A 19,660-nucleotide genomic window follows, 5' to 3' on the forward strand; every position below is an offset into this window, starting at 1 on the left:
TAAAAACGATTTTAGGTAATGTGTGAGAGCTTGCATGCACACTGGTGAGCAGATCCAGAAAACCCCTGCGACAGCATTATGCACACTTTCACAATCTCCAAAGGTAATATTTAAGTTATGTCCCACCCAACTTCTTTGCTTTGAAAAGTGTGGAAGGCCAAGTCATACTAAAGTCTGTTATTCTGAGCGGTATAGGTGTGTCATCACAATGGCACATTTTAACTCAACAGGGGGTAGAGTTTGAAGGAGTGTGAAGAGTGTGCGGTGTAGGGAAAGTTACAAGGCAATGCCCTGGATCACCAGGCAAATGACTGAGTATGAAGGAGAGTGTAGATCCAATAAGGACTCCCAGGTGTCCAACATTCAGTGCTGTGGATGGTGGTGTTGTCTGACTGAGGTGTGAGGCACTCAAAGCATTTTGGGTTGAATTCTTATCCTCCAATAAGCAAGGTCCTATAGGCGAATACTATCTCTCCCATGGTCCCAACCCTACATTCATTGTCACCGTATTCATCTTGTAGCTCGTGCACAATAAAGGAAGCGGATTTAGACATTGGAATCAGAAAATGACATAGGATATGTTTGGAGAAATGAATTTCTCTTGGAGCTGGAATATGGACTTTTTTTTATATACAGACTTTATTGTATGTTCATGAGAATTGAGAATGTATTTCATCCATACAAGTTATATTGATATGTTGCAGTAAGCTACAGTAAACTTTTTGCTAGTGTTCTATGTTCTTTGAAGGGGCTGCTGAAAGTGGTGACAAAAAAAAGATTGCAATAATATTAGCCTCTGTTTCTTTAACCCCTTTGCTTCCAGGCCTTTCCCCCCCTCAGGTGCCGGGCCTTTTGTTAGCTATTTGGGGCAGTTCGCGCTTAGGCCCTTATAACCTTTTATCCACATAAGCGATCCACGCCAAATTTGCGCCCTTTTTCTCCAACATCCTAGGGATTCTAAAGGTACCCAGAGTTTGTGGGTTCCCCTGGAAGAGAACAATAAATTAGCCAAAATACAGCTAAAATTTCGTTTTTTTTCAGAAAAATGGGAAAAAAATGCTGCAGAACAAAGTATGTGGTTTTTCCTTGAAAATGGCATCAACAAAGGTTGGCGGTGCTCAAATTACCATCTTCGCAGCTTTCAGCAACAGGCAGACTTGAATCAAAAAAACACATTTTTCAACACAATTTTGGTATTTCACTGGGACATACCCTATTTTTACTATTTTTTGTGCTTTCAGCCTCGTGCCAGTTAGTGACAGAAATGGGTGTGAAACCAATGCTGGATCCCGGACAGCTAAACATTTCTAAAAAGTAAACAAAATTCGGAATTCAGTAATGGGTCATTTGTGTGGATCCTTTAAGGTTTTCCTACGGAAAAAAAGCAGCTAAAATAAAAAAATATTGAAATTTAGGAGAAAAAAAGAGCCATTTCTGTCCACGTTTTCTTCTGTAACTTTTGCAGCTATGGCAGATTTTTGAAAGCAATACACCGTTACGTCTGCTGGACACTTCTGGTTGTGGAGATATATAGGGCTTGTAGGTTCATCAAGAACCTTAGGTACCCAGAGCCAATAAATGAGCTGCACCTTGCAATGGGTTTTTATTGTATACCGGGGTATAGAGCAATTCATTTGGTGAAATATAAACAGTGAAAAATAGGTATCAAGGAAACCTCTGTATTTCCAAAATGGGCACAAGATAAGGTGTTGAGAAGCAGTGGTTATTTGCACATCTCTGAATTCTGGGGTGTCCATACTAGCATGTGAATTACAGGGCATTTCTCAAATAGACTTCTTTTTTACACATTGTCTTACATTTGGCAGGATAAAATGTAGAGAAAGACAAGGAGCAATAACACTTGTTCTTCTATTCTGTGTTCCCCAAAGTCTCCTGATAAAAATGGTACCTCACTTGTGTGGGTAAGCCTAGTGTCTGCGACAGGAAACACAACATGGACACATCACATTTTTACATTGAAATCTGACGTGTTTTGTGGAAAGTGCCTAGCTGTGGATTTTGCCCTTTAGCTCAGCCTGCACCTAGGGAAACCTAGCAAACCTATAAATTTTTGAAAACTAGACATCTAGGGGAATTCATAAATGGGTGTCTTGTGGGTCTCTCACCAGGTTCTGCCATCCAGAATTCTGTGCAAACCTCGAAATTTGTCTAAAAAACACTTTTCCCACACATTTTGGTGCTGTGAAGTTCTGGAATCTGAGAGGAGTCACAAACTTCCTTCCACCCAGCATTCCTTCATGTCTCCCAATACAAATGGTACCTCACTTGTGTTGGTAGGCCTAGTACCTGCGACAGGAAACGCCCCAAAACGCAACATGGACACATCCAATGTTTACATTAAAAACTGACAGGTTTTTTTTGGAAAGTGCCTAGCTGTGAATTTTGGTCTCTAGCTCAGCCGGCACCTAAGAAATCCTACCAAACCTGTGCATTTTTGAAAACTCGACACCTAGGGGAACCCAGGATAGGTTAACTTGTGGCACTCTCACCAGGTTCTGTTACTCAGAATCTTTTACAAACCTCAAAATCTGGCAAAAAAACCCACTTTTTCCTCACATTTCGGTGATAGAAAGTGCTGGACCACAAATTTCCTTCCACCCAGCATTCCCTCATGTCTCCCGATAAAAACGGTAGCTCACTTATGTGGGTAGGCCTAGTACCCGCAACAGGAAATACCCCAAAACACAACATGGACACATCAAAATTATCTATTACAGAGGGTAATTAATAATAATTATCTATTATGTGGGTGCAGGGTGCCTGGCAGGCAGATTTTAAATGTAGAAGTAGGTGAGGGTGGAAACTTGCAAAACTCTAAATCCATTGTGTACATACCCCTATTTCTTGAGCTGGTGTGAGTATTTGGAGTAACCTTAGTATAGATGGAAATGACTCTGAAGGAGACATAACAGGGTGGATTTTGCGTTTGCCCAATACACCCTTTTTAGGATGAACTGAAACTATGACAGATGAAATCAACCGCTTTTTGGCAGATATCCTACCTCTGTTAAACTCTAAATGAGACCCGTTGAGACCTGTGCATGGTCACAGTGATCATGTATTTTATTACAGTGAGTGCTGTGAGAACTGCCTATGGGCAGAGTGAGAGGTACTTAGTGCTGAGCTTAAACAGAGAAAGAGAGAGAAGAAGATAGAGGGAGAGCGCGGTTTGTACAATGAAAGCATACTTCATATTGCTCATGTCACAAAACGCATAGTTATCATTTCCCCAGAATTGCCATGAGTTACCTGAAAGTAGGCATTCTCACACAGTAAATCATAGCATATGTCCAGGGGGCTGAAACCACTATCTTGGAGCAATGCCGTGCCGTCTTCTGTGGTGGCTGGAGCAGAGCTGCGAGTTGTCTTGGTCGGGTTGTGCAGGTAATGGGCTGCCACTGTCCAGAAATGCAGCTCTGATTCATCCCCGTAAAGTCTGTGGAGAGAAAGAAAGTTACTAATCTGCATCCCAGAGATGAAGGGAAGAAAAGGCTAACCATTCAAGAATATGAACCGGCATCAAAATCAACACTTTTCCCTCAGAGTCAAATATAACATAGAAGCCTCTCGATATTTGCCCACAGGCAACACCATGATTATGGCAACAGTGTTTATTAGTACTATTTTCTGAAGTAACAAGTATTTTCTGTTCTATTTGTCAAGAGACCAATTGTTGTTGATAGGCTCTGCATGATTCCACGCCACACCCATCAGAGAAATTACTCTGAACCCTATCTGTCAGAGAGGAAGGGGATTGCGTTTCATTAGTGGCCATTCTTGAACTCCCTTCTTCAGTCTCATTCCTCACTTCACTCTTCTTCTTGGCTGCAGAAGATACTAGTCTTTATACTTGATCCAACAAGCAGAGGTATGTGATGGAGGTTTTAAATCATGGTCTTTGCCTTCCAGAAAGTAATAAAACTCATTTTAGTATAGACAAACATGGCTACGCAAGTTCAAGCTTCACATAAGGCACATTACAAGCAAACGTCAGTCAATTAGGCAGCCATATTCTGAGCCCCTTTCTCCTCAGAAGCCAGTTTACTTGATATTTTTTCTTGAATGTGAGAAAACCCGGTAGTGTTTCCAATGCCTTTGCCACTCTGAAAGAAGCTATCTGAAAAAATGGAAATGGACTCTGGTGCCAAGCAACTCTTGCAGCACAGATAAGCTGTTTACTTTCCCTTGGGTGTGCAGTTAAAGCCTTGACTCAGGGCAGCATTTCACTGTTTCTGGAATAATTATTTTCCATAATAACATAGGTTCCTATAACGGACAAGAAATCTTTATTTAGACCACGTGCTTCTTGTGAGCTAAAGACATGTCATGATACTCACCAGGAGAAAGGCATTTATTACCATGAGCTGTAAGGTAGAAATGTCACCAGCCTTTCGAGGCAAAGAATCTGAGGGATCTTGACAAACGGCCGGTGTAGTCGTTAATAGAGTTCAATTCCTAAAAAAGATGATGCGTTCTCTACACCTATCTTCTAGTGCCAGAGATACAAATACAAAGACACACAGAGACATGTGCTAATGGGAAGGAAAGAGTGAAGGCCCTGGGACAACTCTTCTGGGCTTTCCTCGTAAACCTCTTTTATTCCGCATCGCATGACAGGAAAGGACTCTGCATTCTCTACGCTGCAGGATTCTCTCCTGTACAGTGAGCGATACTCAGAGACCAGCGGTGTACAGACACATGAAAAGAGCTAGCAAAAGTGGTACAAACTTCTGCAAAACAACAGGTTCACTAAGGCAGCAGATGAGCAGAAATACCCCTCACAAAAAAAAACGGTGTAGCTGCAGAACATGAGTCCCTCACATTTAAAATGTGCAGTACTCCAAACCGTAGTGCAGCTTTTGAGTGCGCGTATACACAAACCATAGTGCAGCTTTTGAGTGCGCGTATACACACAGACACCCACACTCTCTCTCTCTCTCTCTCTCCCTACCCCCATATAGTACTTTTGTTGCACATGGAAGCAGAGCAGGCTATTCTCACAGCCAGAGCCCACTGGCTGCAACGAACAAGTTACTTACCTTCGTTAACACATTATCTGGTATAGACTCTATCCAGCTGCAGATTCGTTACCTTTGAATTCCCTGGCGTCAGCCTCGAATCCGGAATCTTTTTGCTGAGCAGTACCCTGTGTGCGCCGTCAGGTGCGGTTGTTTGGTTCTGCGTGCGTTGTCCGGCTCCACGTGCCTTCGTCAGCCTCGTTGGAGCCATCTATGAAGTCACGGTCATCTATATAGACACCACCTCGGCGCAGGCTTGTCAGTTCTTTTATCCACATATAAACTAGAAAGTCCTGCAGGACTGAACGGGCAAAGTACCCGTCCCTTCGTACCTGACTGTCCAGGCAGTAATGTTTCGCAAACGTGTGTAAGGATGCCCACGTTGCCGCCTGACAGATCTCCAGGACTGGTACGCCTCGAGCTAGCGCAGTGGTAGCAGCTTTGCCCCTGGTAGAATGAGCCCTCAGGAATCTGCTTCCTGGCCAATGTGTAGCATATCCTAATGCAGAGAACGACCCAGCGTGAATTGGTTTGCTTCTGAACTGCCTGACCCTTCTTTGCTCCGACATACCCCACAAAGAGTTGGTCATCCACCCGGAACTCTTTTGTGCGGTCAACTTAGAACCACAATGCTCTTTTTGGGTCCAGTTGATGAAGTAGCTCCTCTTCCTTAGAGGGATGCGGTGGAGCAAAGAATGTGGGCAGGGGGATGTTCTGACCCAGACGGAATGGGGTCACCACCTTGGGGAGGAAAGAGGCACGAGTTCTGAGAACCACTTTATCTGGTGGATATTGAGATACAGTGGCTTTTATGACAGGGCTTTCATCTCACTCACCCTCCTGGTAGAAGTTATTGCCACTAAGAAGGCGGACTTGATGGTGAGCAGCCAGAGGGGACAGTTGTGTAAAGGCTCGAAGGGAGCAGACATGAGAAATGTGAGGACAAGATTTAAGTTCCATTGAGGCATAATAAAGAGCATAGGGGGAAACATATGTATAAGCCCTTTGAGGAATCTATTTTCAATGGGAGATTTGAACAAAGAAGGCTGGTCAGGCAACCGAAGAAATGCTGATAAGACAGAAAGATAGCCCTTTAGAGTCTCTAAGGAAGAACCATGCTGGGCTAGAGATAGAATGGAAAGAAGAATGGTAGAAAGAGAAGCAGAAAGAGGGTCAATAGACCTTTCTGTACAATAATATACAAAGCTTTTCCAACGGCAGGCGTATACCATTTTAGTGGAGAGACGCCTGGCTGCCAAAATAACTTTACAGACTTCGTGAGGAAGGTCAAAAGCCATCAACTGCTGCCGCTCAATCTCCAAGCATGAAGGCGGAGAGTTGACAGCTTCGGTTGGAGAACCCTCCCCTACTGCTGCAACAGAAGATCCTCTCAAAGGGGAAGCCTGATCGAAGGATTGATGCTCATTTTGAGTAGCTCGGGATACCAGACTCTCTGTGCCCAAGCTGGAGACACTAAGATGACTTGGGCCTGGTCGTTCTTGATCTTCTTGAGAACTCTGGGCAGAAGTAGTATGGGCAGAAGTGCGTACTGGAGGCCTGAATTCCACCCGAGACTAGAAGCGTCGCTGAGCGATTGACGCCTTGGAAACTCCAAAGTGCAATTCTGCTGACACTGTGTGTTCTCTGCGGAGGCAAACAGATCTAACCAAGGCTCTCCTCACGGCTGAAAGAGTCCTTGCGCCACCTCAGGATGGCGATACCATTCGTGATCCGCTAGGCATCGATGGCTGAGTTCGTTCACCATAGCGTTCAGAGAACCTGCCAGGTGTTGAATCACCAGGGTTATACCCTGCTGTTCCAGCCAAGTTCAGAGACGCAGAGCCTCTTGACAAAGGGTCTACAACCCCACACCGCCCTGCTTGTTGCAGTACCACATTGCGGTGGTGTTGTCCGTGAACACCTGCACTAATTTCCCTTTCACAACAGGAAGAAATGCCTTCAATGCTAGCTGAATTGCCCGTAGCTCCAATAAGTTGATATGGAGCCCGGACTTCGCCAGAGACCAGAGGCCCCTGATCTCCACCTCTCCCAGATGGCAGCCCCATCCCAGAAGTGACGCATCTGTCACTACTGTGAGATCTGGTTGGGGAAGGGAGAGGAGTCTGCCTTTGACCCAATCGCAGTTCACTAACGACCACTGCAGGTTTTTTGCAGTTCCCTCTGAGATCTGAACTGTGTCGGTAAGATTTCCCTGATGCTGTGTCCACTGGAACTTCAGGTCCTACTTCAGAGCCCTCATATGCCATCTGACATGTTTGACTAACAGGATGCAGGAAGCCATGAGTCCCAACAGCCTCAGAGTCTGTCTCACCAAAATCCAGGATAGAGGCTGAAACATCAGTATCATAACCTGAATTATCCTGGACTTGCTTCTCGGGAGGACAGACCCGAAACTGCACTGTGTCCAGAACAGCTCTGATGAAAGGGAACTTCTGAGAGGGAGTCAGGTGTGACTTCAGCCCCTTTATAGTGAACCCCAGTGAATACAGGAGGTCCGCCGTAGTCTGAAGGTGGGTGACGAGAGCCTGGGGCGTAGGAGCTTTCAACAGCCGATCGTCGAGGTGTGGAAAGACTGAAATCCCTAACCTGCGCAGATGTGCTTCCACCACCGCCATCACGCTGGTAAACACCCGAGGGGCACTGGTGAGACTGAAGGTGAGCACGGCAAACTGAAAGTGCTTGTGGTCCACCTTGAACCACAAGTAACGCCTGTGGGCGGGCAGGATGGGGATATGAAAATACACATCCTGCAATTCCAACGCTACCATCCAGTCTCCTTGGTCTAGGGCAGCAAGACCTGAGCAAGAGTGAGCATCTTGAAATTCTCCTTTTTGAGGAAGATTGACATCCCTTAAACCCAAAATAGAGCAAAGACCCTTGTTCTTTTTGGGAATCAGAAAGTAGCGGGAATAACAACCACTGCTTACTTTGATACCATGACCCTTTCTATGGTTCCCTTGGGTAAGAGAGCTCTAACTTCCGCGTGGAGTAAGATCAAATGATCCTCCATCAGCCATTCTTTTACCAGAGGGATAGAGGTAAGGAAAGACTGGAAGGGGAGGGAAGAGCCCTTCTGTATGATCTGCAAGACTCATCTGCCGAATGTTATGGATTGCCAGTGAGGAAGATGAAATTGAATCCTCCCTCCAACTGAACGGACATGGTCTTGCAGAACCATATTAGGAGGGCTTGGGCGTCGCAGAAGAGGGGGGCTGGGTGGTGGCTGACCTCTGGTTAGACCTTCTGGATCTTAAGGTGTCACGACCGCATCCTCGCACTAGATGCTGTGATGCCAGAGGACGGTGGCTAGCCTGTTGTTGGCGTGGTACTGCGCCTCTCCTGAAGCCTCAAAAGGGGCGATAGGCAGACTGCTGGCGAACAGATGCTGAGAGACCAAAGGATCTGGCTGTAGCTTGAGAATCCTTGAATCTCTCAAGCGCAGAGTCTGTCTTTTCTCCAAAAAAGGCGTGTGCCATCAAAAGGCATGTCCATCAAGTTCGACTGGACATCCCCTCGAAAAGCCAGTGGTACGCAGCCATGGTGTGGCGTTGGAGGGCCACTGTTGAAGAAATCGTCCTGCCCATCGAGTAGGTGATGTCCAAGCCACACCTGATGGTAAACTTGGCTGAATCCGTCCCATCCTTGACAGCCTGGGTGAGAGTGTCCCGTTCACCCACCGGGACCAGGGGCAGCACCTGTACCACTCATGAAGTACAGGAAAAACTGCCCAATAGGCAAGAGGTGTTTACCGATGTCAATGGCATGCTAGAGGAAGAAAACATCTTCCTGAGTTGGTCCAGCCTCTTGGATTCCCTATCCGGGGGAACGGAAGGCACCACAAGAAGTGGAGGCTTGGACCACCAAGCTCTCCGGGGTGGGGTGTTGGGTGAGGAAACTAGGGTCGCTTGGAGCTGGTCGATGGCGGAGGCCGATTGCCCTATTCACAGGAGCCCCTATGCTGGGTTTGGACCACGTTCCCAGAAGGATATCTGTGAGGGCTTCATTGAAGGGTAACATCGGCTCTGATGTAGCAACCCCTAGCTGAAGCACCTCCGTCAGGAGATTAGTCCTTACTGGCACCGTACGCAAGCCTAGGTCCAAGACCTCAGCTGCCCTACGCACCACCATGGCATAAGATGCCCCCTCCTGCTGGAGGTATCCAGTCCACTGGGGTCCCCTAGATCCTCATACCCGTCCTGTTCATGCTCCAATCCATATTCTAAAGGGTCCTCAGACCCCTCCTACTCCTCACCTGTGCCTGGCTGTTCAAAATAAGCCTCAGGCACTGATCGGGGCCTAATTGGCGCCATCGAAGTCGGAATCTGCGTAGTACAATGTAGTTCCGGCTCCGTATCACCAGTAATGAGGATGGGGCTACCACCGGTGGTGGAGGGAGCGTCGGCATCGGGCCTGGCGCCGGAGGAGGCAGACTGTGAGAACCCAGCACCAGTCCGGATCCGCTATCTGATCCTGGGATCCCCAAAGGTGCTGAGGCCAAAGCCACAGGAGTTGAGTCCGAGGGGGCCCCTGCTGACCCCAATGGGCCCAAGACCCACCCGAGGAGGTGGTTCGCTCAAAAACAAGGTGCACAGCCTCGTAAAATTCCTTTAATTGAGCGGGAGTTGCTCCAGCTCCCGAGAAAGGGGGGACGGACGCAGAGTCGGCCCTGGCAACGGCTCCGCGGAACCGTGCTCGGAACGTCGACATTCCAGAGACGCACTGTCAGTCGACGGGCGTGGCGAAGTCGAAGTCCGCTAGGACTTCTTCTTTTTGTGCCTCTTCCCCGAGTGCCCGAGTACCTCGAATGGGACGAAGAGGACTTGGGGCTGCTGGAGCGGTTCCGCGACCTCCTCCTTGAGCGGGACTGTGACCTCCGAGGAGTCGCACCGACCAAAGTCGACTGCCGGGCTGCCATGAGCTTTAGGGACCGCTGCCTCAAAGCTTTCAGGGCCATGGCCGGGCAGTTGGAACAGGTCTTCGAGTTGTGGTCCTTTTTGAGACACCAGAGACATACCTCATGAGGGTCCGTCACCGACATCGCGTGATGGCAGATGCCGCACGGCTTGAACCCCGCCTTCCTAGAGGACATATACCTCGCACAGACTACAAAAATCCTTGACAAAACTTCAAAAAAGTCTTGCCAAAAAAGGCAAAGGGAAGTTTGATCACGGATCTGCGCTCAACCGACGCGGAAGGAAAAGAACTGACGCACGCGCGCCGAGGTGGCGTCTATATACACAACTGTGACATCATAGACAGCTCCAGCGACCCTGACAAAGCCATGCTGAGCCAGACGATGTATGCAGAACCAAACTACACCAACAGACAGTGCGCACAGGGTACTGCTAAGCAAAAAGATTCCAAATTCGAAGCTGACGTAATTGAATTCAAAGGTAAGGAATCTGCAGCTAGAAGTCTTTATCAGATAGTAAAGATAATGCACAACGCTATGAGAATACAACCTTTGGATGTATTATCTGTGGTTTTCCAATCATGCTGTATATATGGGTCTTGGCATGCCCGATCAAAAAACAAAGTGGAAGAAATGGTTTTCGGTGTAGTTTACTTAAGTGTAATAACTGCTGAAGTCGTATTTCGATTAGCATCATATTTCTCTCTGCGAAAGATTTAGGTGTTTCTAGTAAGTGTTATCTTACCTTGCAACCAGCAGACAGCGCTGCAGAAGGGAAAAGTCAGGATCCAGGAACAGCCTTTTGATGTCACTGAAAAACAAGACCATATATGCCCTTGTTAAAGATGTTGCTCAAGAGTCAAATATCCCTGTCTTATTTTGATGCTCAAATGAGAGGTACTTCAATACATTTGCATTTTAAAAAACTTTAGATTTAAACTGCGCAGTGAATGTTCGGTAGAGGATGGCTTTCAAAACACTTACAAAGAGCAGATCCTCCAAAAATCAGTGCCTTAAAAAGTTCAGTCAGTCAGATTCTGCCATATACCTGAACCAGTCTCCTAGACTAGTGAGCTAACATTAGGAGCAGATGGCCAGATATTGCCTACTCGAATATCGGAGGGTTCACCAAGCAGGCCTATCACCCAATATGATGAACACATGGGTCAGTTCCTGCAAAGTCTGCTTGAGTACCGGTGGCTAATGCTGAAGTCAATTAAAAAAATTAGACAGGGGGGTATTATAATGGCCTCTTGTACATGTTGGAAATAGTCAAACTGATCAGTTACTAAAAGTGAAGTGTCGATGAGATAGAGTAAGTGCTTCTTGACCTTCTGCTGCTAATGAGCATGAGCGTGGAGCTGTTGAGAGCCACAGCACAAACCATGGTGCTGTGTACCGGCTGTGGGAGAGAGGGACAATTTGCAAAAAGGAGGAAGCTTACGTAACATTCAAAAGTAATTTTAACAAAAGGGGCTTCTCTGTGTGCTTTGAACAAAATGAATATATGGTCCATGCTTTATCCGGAGGGGGTGACACATATTTAATTTTAACAAATAAATGCTTGTTTCTGTACCTAAGAATCAGCTTTGCTTATCTTTGTTTTTAAAGAACTGTTCGGCAAGACTAACAGATTTTCATCATCACTCTTCCAAACAGCTGCAATTGAGGGTTGAGACATGCTGCGCCATTTCCCCTCTCCAGGTGTCTTCGTCGCACCTTTCTGTTTCACAGCCAATGTTTTCTACACAAGGCTCAAATGATTCTGAAGGAAGCCCATTCTGAGGTCTCCTCAAACAGGTGGCAGACATGCATCGCTGTAAGGTGGAAACTCAACAGTTTTGGGTGCCATGGGGCACTTCCCAAGGCACAGAAGTGCTATTGCTGTTGAACAATTAAGTGTTTTCCCCAACAGCAAGAAGTGTGTCTAGAGGTGAGTGTAATATGTGTCATACTATGTTCTTTCCCTTTAACTTACCAGTTCTATTTTCTGTTCTTTGTTCCATGACTGCGTCAATGCTTTGGTGGGGTTCTAGAGCCGGCTGTCGGCAGTTGGTGGCAGGCTCTGGACTCAACAGGGTGCTGCCTGCCGTCGTGGATCTTTCATTAAATGAAGAAGTTACTCAGTCTGTTCCGGTATTGTATGCGGATCCTTTATTAAAAAAAACAACCGGAGTCTTCGTTCTCTTACAATTTTGGTACCAGGAGTGGGGTGGTACCTGTTTGATGCTTGATCCACTGACCGCCGTACTGCATCCGATGACTGGACGACGTCCTTGGTTGCTGCCAGGATACGACGCAGGTGTGAGACACAGAAGATTGAGAAGAGATCTGAAGAAAAGATCGTAGGAAACCTGCCAGGGTGAGCGCTCGAGCGTGAGGGAGTTTTCCTTCAAAGGCTCAAGCGCGAGCTTGATTTCCAGCGCGTGTACACGCGAGCGTGCCGGACATTGAACGTTGCCTAGCAACCGCCAACGCAACGTTTTTTCCCGGCACAAGAAACGCGGGCACATGACGCCAACCATTGCCCGGCAACCCAGCAGCGTGTGTGGATGCTAACCTATGCCTGCCAACTTTGTGGCTTGTTCCTAAACACGAGCGTACTTGCAGCACCTTTGCGTGGGTGATTCCCATGTTCTGCAGGATCCAGCAGAACTATTATTGTTGAAAGTCAGATTATCAAACACAGGAGGAAGAAATAAAGGGGTATATTTTATTTTTATTTTTTAAAAAGGAAGAAGAAAAAACAACCCTCTATGATGGCTTCAAATCAGATAGTCATGCAACCTCCTCCTTTCTTGCAAAAGGCTGGTAAGCTGGAAATTAGATGGAATGAATGGGTGAGAATTTTCGAAAACTATTTGTCAGCGATAGACGCCGCTGGATACTCAGCATCTAGGATGTTAGCGCTTCTGTTTAACCATCTGGGAATTGCTGGTCAGCGTATATTTGACAATCTACCTACAATACAACGACCTCCGATTGATAATGTCGGGTGGGATGTTTATATCGAAGGAAAAGAGAGGATCAAAAAACAATATTCAGATGACTCAAATGTTTTACTGGAGAGATTCAACTTTGCTATGTGCAGGCAATCTGCAGATGAATCTGTAGATGAATATTTAGCTAATTTGCATGTGCTTGCAGCTAAATGTGATTTTGGTAATATTGTTGATATGTATATTAGGGATCAATTTGTTTTTCATTGCTATTCGAAAAAAATTCAAGAACGCCTACTTGCTTGCCGCAACCCATCCTTGGATGAGGTTGTTGATTTAGCTAAAGCTATTGAGAGATCAATTGTCACATCCAGAGTTGTGTGTGGACAGAGCGTTGTGTGTGGACAAAGTGAACAAATACATGTTAATCAGTTAGGAGATGAACCAACTGTAAGCTTTATTAGAGAGAGATCAATCAAACAGAAGAAAGTCCAACCCCAATTGGGTAGGGTTTGCTTCCGTTGTGGTTCTCACCATCACTTGGGTAACAATCCCGTTTGTCCTGCTCTAGGAAATGTTTTCTGAAGTGTCGCAAATTTGGCCATTTCCAAGCTGTTTGCAAGCAATCAAGTTTCAATTCGAATTCTGGGTCCAAAGTGAGAATCAGTAATGTGTACACTGAAGATGCTGAGGAAGCAACTCATTGTGCTAGTAGACTATCTAATGTCGTTCTTACTGTGGATCTCCCTGATCAGAGCAAAGGGGGAGTGGATGAACATTTCAAAGGTCCAATATGTGAAGCAAATGTGGATTCTAGAGTTATACTTGTAATGGCTGATTCCGGCGCCCCTATCACAATTCTGGAAGACAAGACATTTTTTCAGCTATGGCCTGACACTAAGAGACTGGAAAAAGCTGACATTGCACCCAAAGCATTTGGAGATCAAGACATCGATCTGTTGGTTTTTTTCCATGCTGAGTTAGGAGTGATGGGAAGGTCTAATGTTACTAAAATCTATGTGGCTTTGAGGGGTAGGAACATAATAGGCTGGAAGGACTTAGCATGTTTAGGTATTGTACTATGCCCAGGGCAGGAGAATCCCATTAAGTTAGGTGAGAGGCCACACATAGATGAAGGCGATTCTGTGTTACACATTGTTCCCAACAATATTGTTCCAGAACATTATACTCGTAAGTTTCCCAAAATTTTTGTCGACAAGGTTGGGAATGTCAAAGGCTTTGAGCACACTATCAAACTCAAGGAAGGTGCCATTCCGGTTTCTCATAATGTAAGGCCCGTCCCGCTGTCTATCAGAGACCAACTTGGGAAGTTACTCAAAAGATTTGTAACTGACAACATTATTACTCCCACTAATGCTTCAGAGTGGGTTTCTCCGATTATAGTCACTAAAAAGAGAAATGGAGATCTCAGATTATGTGTAGACTTGAGATCACTTAATAAAAATATCTTAGTGGATTGTCACCCTTTACCACATATACAAGAACTAATTACCACGGTGGGAAATTAAAAGTTTTTCTCGACTACAGACCTACATTCGGCTTATCATCAGATTCCTCTTAGCAAGGATTCCCAAGATCTAACCACTTTTGTTACTCCATATGGTGCTTTCAAATTCCTCAGATTACCTTTTGGTCTTGCCTCAGCGGTGGGTGTTTTTAAAAAAATGATGGACACATTGTTTGGACACCTTAAGGGAGTTTGCGCTTTCCAAGATGACATCCTAATTCACACAGCAAAGATAGAAGAGCATGAACAAGCTCTAAATGAAGTCTTTGGTATTCTAAAAAATTATGGTTTGACTATCAAAACTGAAAAATGCAACTTCTTGGTTGAAAGTGTAGACTATCTCGGTCATTCCATATCTGCTGAGGGCATCAAACCTAAAATGTGCAATCTGGAAGCTATTAAGAAAGCCCCTCCTCCATCCAACAAGGACGAGTTGCGTTCCTTTCTTGGACTGTGTGAGTATTACTCCAGATTTGTTAACGGTTTTGCAATAATAGTTCAACCTCTTCGGTTACTATTAAAAAAGGGGAACAAGTTTGTCTGGGACAGGGAAGTCAATGATGCGTTTGAGCATATCAAACAAATCGTTCTGTCTGCCCCAACTTTGAAACCTTATATTCCCAATTGTAAGTCCTTTATAACAGTTGATGCTAGTCCAAAGGGACTTGGAGCGGTGTTTGGGCAGTTGCAGAACGGTCAAGAATGTACAATCGCATTTGCATCTAGATCCCTTTCTAGTGCTGAGAGTAACTATAGCACTATTGAAAGGGAAGCCTTAGCTTGCGTTTGGGCCGTTAAGAAATTTAAGACATACATTTGGGGAACTCATTTCGAGATATATACAGATCACAAACCTTTGGTATACTTATTGAGCGGTAATGGTCTGGGTAAGGCATCCGCTAGGTTAGTGCGACTCTTGTCTAAATTCCAAGAGTATAATCTAGAAGTCAATTACATTACTGGAGGGAAAAATGTGAGAACAGATTGCTTATCTAGACTTCCACTGCCATACACTACTAATGTTGTTGATAATCAAGCTGCGGAGTGTGTAGTGGGGGTTCTAGACCTGGTTTCTGCTTCGGATGGGTTTTTCACACAAGAAGACTGGGAGTCGGCCATGGCGAATGACGCGGTCCTATCACAAGTCCTGTATTATGTCAAGTATGGTTGGGCAAATAAAAAAAAATATTGTGGGAAGATGAATACGTACAAACAACTTGCTATGGAACTGTCATGCGAAAATGGCTTCTGTATGAGGGGATCTGTGTATGTACCTCCAAATGATTTGAGACCAAGATCAATTAAGATAGCACATGAGGGTCACCTTGGGGTTTCTGCCACGTGCAAAATACTGAAGGTAAAATATTGGTGGCCCAATATGGATAAAGAAGAAGCTGAGTTTATCAACACTTATCCTTCGTGTGTGGTGTCTGATAAACACTGGAAAAATAATATTAAACCCTTGCATACTGTTACTTTACCATCTAAGCCATGGGATAGAATTGCTTTGGATTTTTCTGGTACGTATTTGTTGTTGTCTAGAGACATGATGTATCTTGTTGTTGCTATTGACTACTTTTCAAAGTGGATATATTATTCATTTGTATAAAGCACAGATACGGAATCTGCAATTACATTTTTATCCAATTTATTTGATCTGGAGGGCGTCCCGTCAGTGATAGTCACTGACAATGGGGTACATTTCACTTCTAAGAAAATGGCAAGTTTTTTAGAAAAATGTAACATTCAAAATCTACATGTTGCTTTGTACAGTCCTGCCTCGAATGGTTTGGTAGAAAGAGCCAATAGAATTTTGAAAGAAGGTATTCAGACAGCTGTAGCTAGCAATCGCGATGTTAGAGATTTCCTCAAGGAGAAAAATTGGGCTTATGAGAATACGCCTCACTCCACTACAGGTGTTTCCCCTTTTTCTCTTCTCAGAAGTAGAGAATCAAGATCCAAGCTTGTACCAACTTGGTTGGCCAATTGGCTTATGGACAATTCAAACAAATCCAGTGTAGCCATGAGTGAGATAAGAAATCGGGTCCTAGAGAAACAATTGATCCAAAAAACGAATTACGATAAAAGACATAAGGCCAAGGACACGGAGATAAACGTCCATGATTGGGTACTGATAAGAAAACCTCAGAGAGTTGCTAAAGGGGAATCAAAATATTCTCTTCCGGTGAAGGTATTAAAGGTGACTAAAGCTTCTGTTTTATTGGAAGGTAAGGGGTGGTGGAACCGTAACAGTGTTTTTCCCATCACTAACAGACAGGCACAGATATTCAAGGATGTATATTTTGATACGACTGATGATGTTTCCAATGGTTTGTTATATCATGATGTTCCTGCATCTTCTCATACAAGTGGAGGCACTTCATTGTGTTTCAGAGATATTGAAGATGAATTGCAAACAAATGAAGTAGTGGACATTACAGGATTAGGAACAGGTATCTGTCCACATGACATGAACTCACTTTGTACCAACATAAAATGTTCGGATATTGGTAATTCACCAGTTCTGAAGTATACTCGTAGCAATAGAGCAGTCAAAATGCCTTCCAAGTTTGATGATTAAATTGTTAACTGATGTTAATGTTTAATAGTTTTGTACTACCTTTATTTGTTCATTTTTATTTTTGTTAAAGGGGGAAATGATGTAATATGTGTCATACTATGTTCTTTCCCTTTAACTTACTTGTTCTATTTTCTGTTCTTTGTTCCATGACTGCGTCAGTGCTTTGGTGGGGTTCTAGAGCCGGCTGTCGGCAGTTGGTGGCTGGCTCTGGACTCAACAGGGTGCTGCCTGCCGTCGTGGATCTTTCATTAAATAAAGAAGTTACTCAGTCTGTTCCGGTATTGTATGCGGATCCTTTATTAAAAAAAACAACCGGAGTCTTCGTTCTCTTACAGTGAGACAAGACAGTAGGGTAAGTGACATTAACTGTATGAAATTGCTCTTTACCCATGTTATTTAATGACACCTTCAGTGGAAATGTTGGGAGTGTCTACTATATGAAAGGAGGATTTGTTACTAGATCCCAATAGATTCAATTTCAATACACTTACACACTATTCTCATTTGCATGTAGATTTTTATGACTTTTCTGAATGTTACTACTAAAATAGAAGAAATACTACTGTTTTGTTCAGCAAATACATATTAATTGGTGACTAGGACTTTTGCAAAGGCGCTGCTGAACTACTCATTTTCTCAAAAATGCCATTTCTTATGCATGAACAAATTCATGCAGAACACATTCACATCAAATATCCATATGGTAAATACCCAGTGACCCTTTAAAGTGGTGGGCGTAGTACTTGCCATATGTTTACCTCATTGTTTTAAAAATGTGCTTTGGGTGCCCTCACACACAAATGTAGCCATACACTCACACTCACTGTTTCTCACACTCAAACACACTTGCACATGCTCACACTTTCACCGTCACTGACCCTCACTCACAATTATTGGTGGACAGGGCCTCTGATCTGAATTGCTGGGGTACAGGTGTTCTGCTTTAGTTGTGCAGCAGGTGCAGATGCACCAGGGCCTCTGTGCCCTGATGTAACTGTACCTGCTGCACTATTGATAGAGGCACCCCTGACTCGCTCCCCACTTCTTCTCACTCATTCTAGCTCATTCACACTGATCTCACTTTCCACTATTCATACTCAGTCTCACTCCGATTCTCACTTTCATTCTTATTAACACTCGCAAACACACTAAACTCACCCTCACTCAATCTCATTCACTATCAATCTCTCACAAACACTTTCATGCACACATGCAGAGCTAAACAACACTACATTTTTTTCGATACTCTACTTTTTTTCTTAGCTGCCAACTCGGAGGCTCCATAGCAGCAGCAGAGCAGGAATCAGGGGCGGAACATTGGAACCAGCAAGCCATGATTCCAGCAATGAGTCAGAGTGGCAGCACCAGGCTTCAGAGGAAGATTCACCTTAAGCCCTCCCAGCAACTTAATGCACAGCCCTATCAGAAGCTGGGACGGTCCCTGGAGCCCTGCCCCTGTTTTTCTGTGAGGCTCCGCATTGGCCTGAGGGATGCACTGATCTTCGCCCCGACAGCCTCATTTTAGAAGATATACTGTGCTGCCTTTGTCATATGCAGGATGTCTATTAAATTCAACAGGATTGTACCTGTGTTAGGGGATCGTAATGGAACTATACCCCTCACATGCGCAGTCCAGACATCCATCTACACAGTGTTGTGCTTTTAAACAACACTCTGTCATTGGGTTATCGCTTAGCCCCTTCAAATCCCTCTTCCTCCTCCTGTCATCAGAAGCCTGGTAGAGAGGGCTGACCTGCAGAGTTCATGTAAACACGAAAGTTGTGTTTGCAGGAACACTGCTAAAATGAATTATTACACGTGTAGTGATTTAATTTAGCAGTGGATCTGTGGACCTGCAGGTGGCAGGGCTATGCCCTGGACCACCAGAAGAGGAGCTTCCCCTGGAATTATAAAAGGGTTCGAGACTGTGACCAAATTCATCTTTCATCCACTAAGGTGAAGGATACCAGTAGATATGGTTCAGTGGAGCACTCTATAATTTTCACTAAATCGTGTGGAACAGACAGTTAAGAGGTCAGTGGCGCCCAAATTCAAATTTCCTGTTTGGGATTCTTCAACTGCCGCTCTACCGGGCAACACTGAAGAATATGTAGAAATAGAGAAATACACGTGACCCAAATCAGAAAGTGCCCAAGTAACATAATAGCATGAGGGTAGAGTGCCCAAGACCTAGGGACACAAACAAATATATTGGAGCACACTATCTCCCACAACCAGTGTAGCTGTATCAAAAGGACACATGCACTGCGTAGAACTTAAGTGGACTGACTGAATGCATCCATGAGCACCAATCCACAACATAGGCAATCTGACCAAAAGGAAAACAGACCTTTCTAAAGGTTCATCTGCATTAGCCATATGTCAGGAACACCATGGCATGGTGATATCTGCCCAACGCTACTAAACATTTAGAGACATGAGCCACTGATCCAGCCATTGTTTTATGTTTATAACTCCGGACAAGTACCCAGTACAGCATCCTGACATTAGAACAAGGACCAGAAATCATCTGAACTGGTTTGTAGGTTGCAACAAAGACAATAACAGTGGGTATTGTGGGTTGAGGGATGGATTGATACAGAAACGATCAGTTTAATTTAGAATATTTTACTTACATTT

General features: G+C 44.7%; 1 protein-coding gene across 2 annotated transcripts in view; it reads right to left on the minus strand.

The window, feature by feature from the left end:
- Nucleotides 1-19,660, minus strand: part of WDR11 (WD repeat domain 11) — a 646,314-nt gene that overhangs the window by 55,013 nt on the left and 571,641 nt on the right. For both annotated transcript variants that reach the window (XM_069239226.1, XM_069239227.1), the window contains exons 22-23: nt 10,718-10,783; nt 3,271-3,457 (exon numbers count right to left, since the gene is read on the minus strand). In XM_069239226.1, the coding sequence (XP_069095327.1) occupies nt 3,271-3,457; nt 10,718-10,783 (253 nt within the window). The remainder of the gene's footprint in view (nt 1-3,270; nt 3,458-10,717; nt 10,784-19,660) is intronic.

The sequence above is a fragment of the Pleurodeles waltl genome, chromosome 6 (assembly GCF_031143425.1).
Source record: "Pleurodeles waltl isolate 20211129_DDA chromosome 6, aPleWal1.hap1.20221129, whole genome shotgun sequence".
In the NCBI taxonomy this organism is placed as follows: Eukaryota; Metazoa; Chordata; class Amphibia; order Caudata; family Salamandridae; genus Pleurodeles; species Pleurodeles waltl.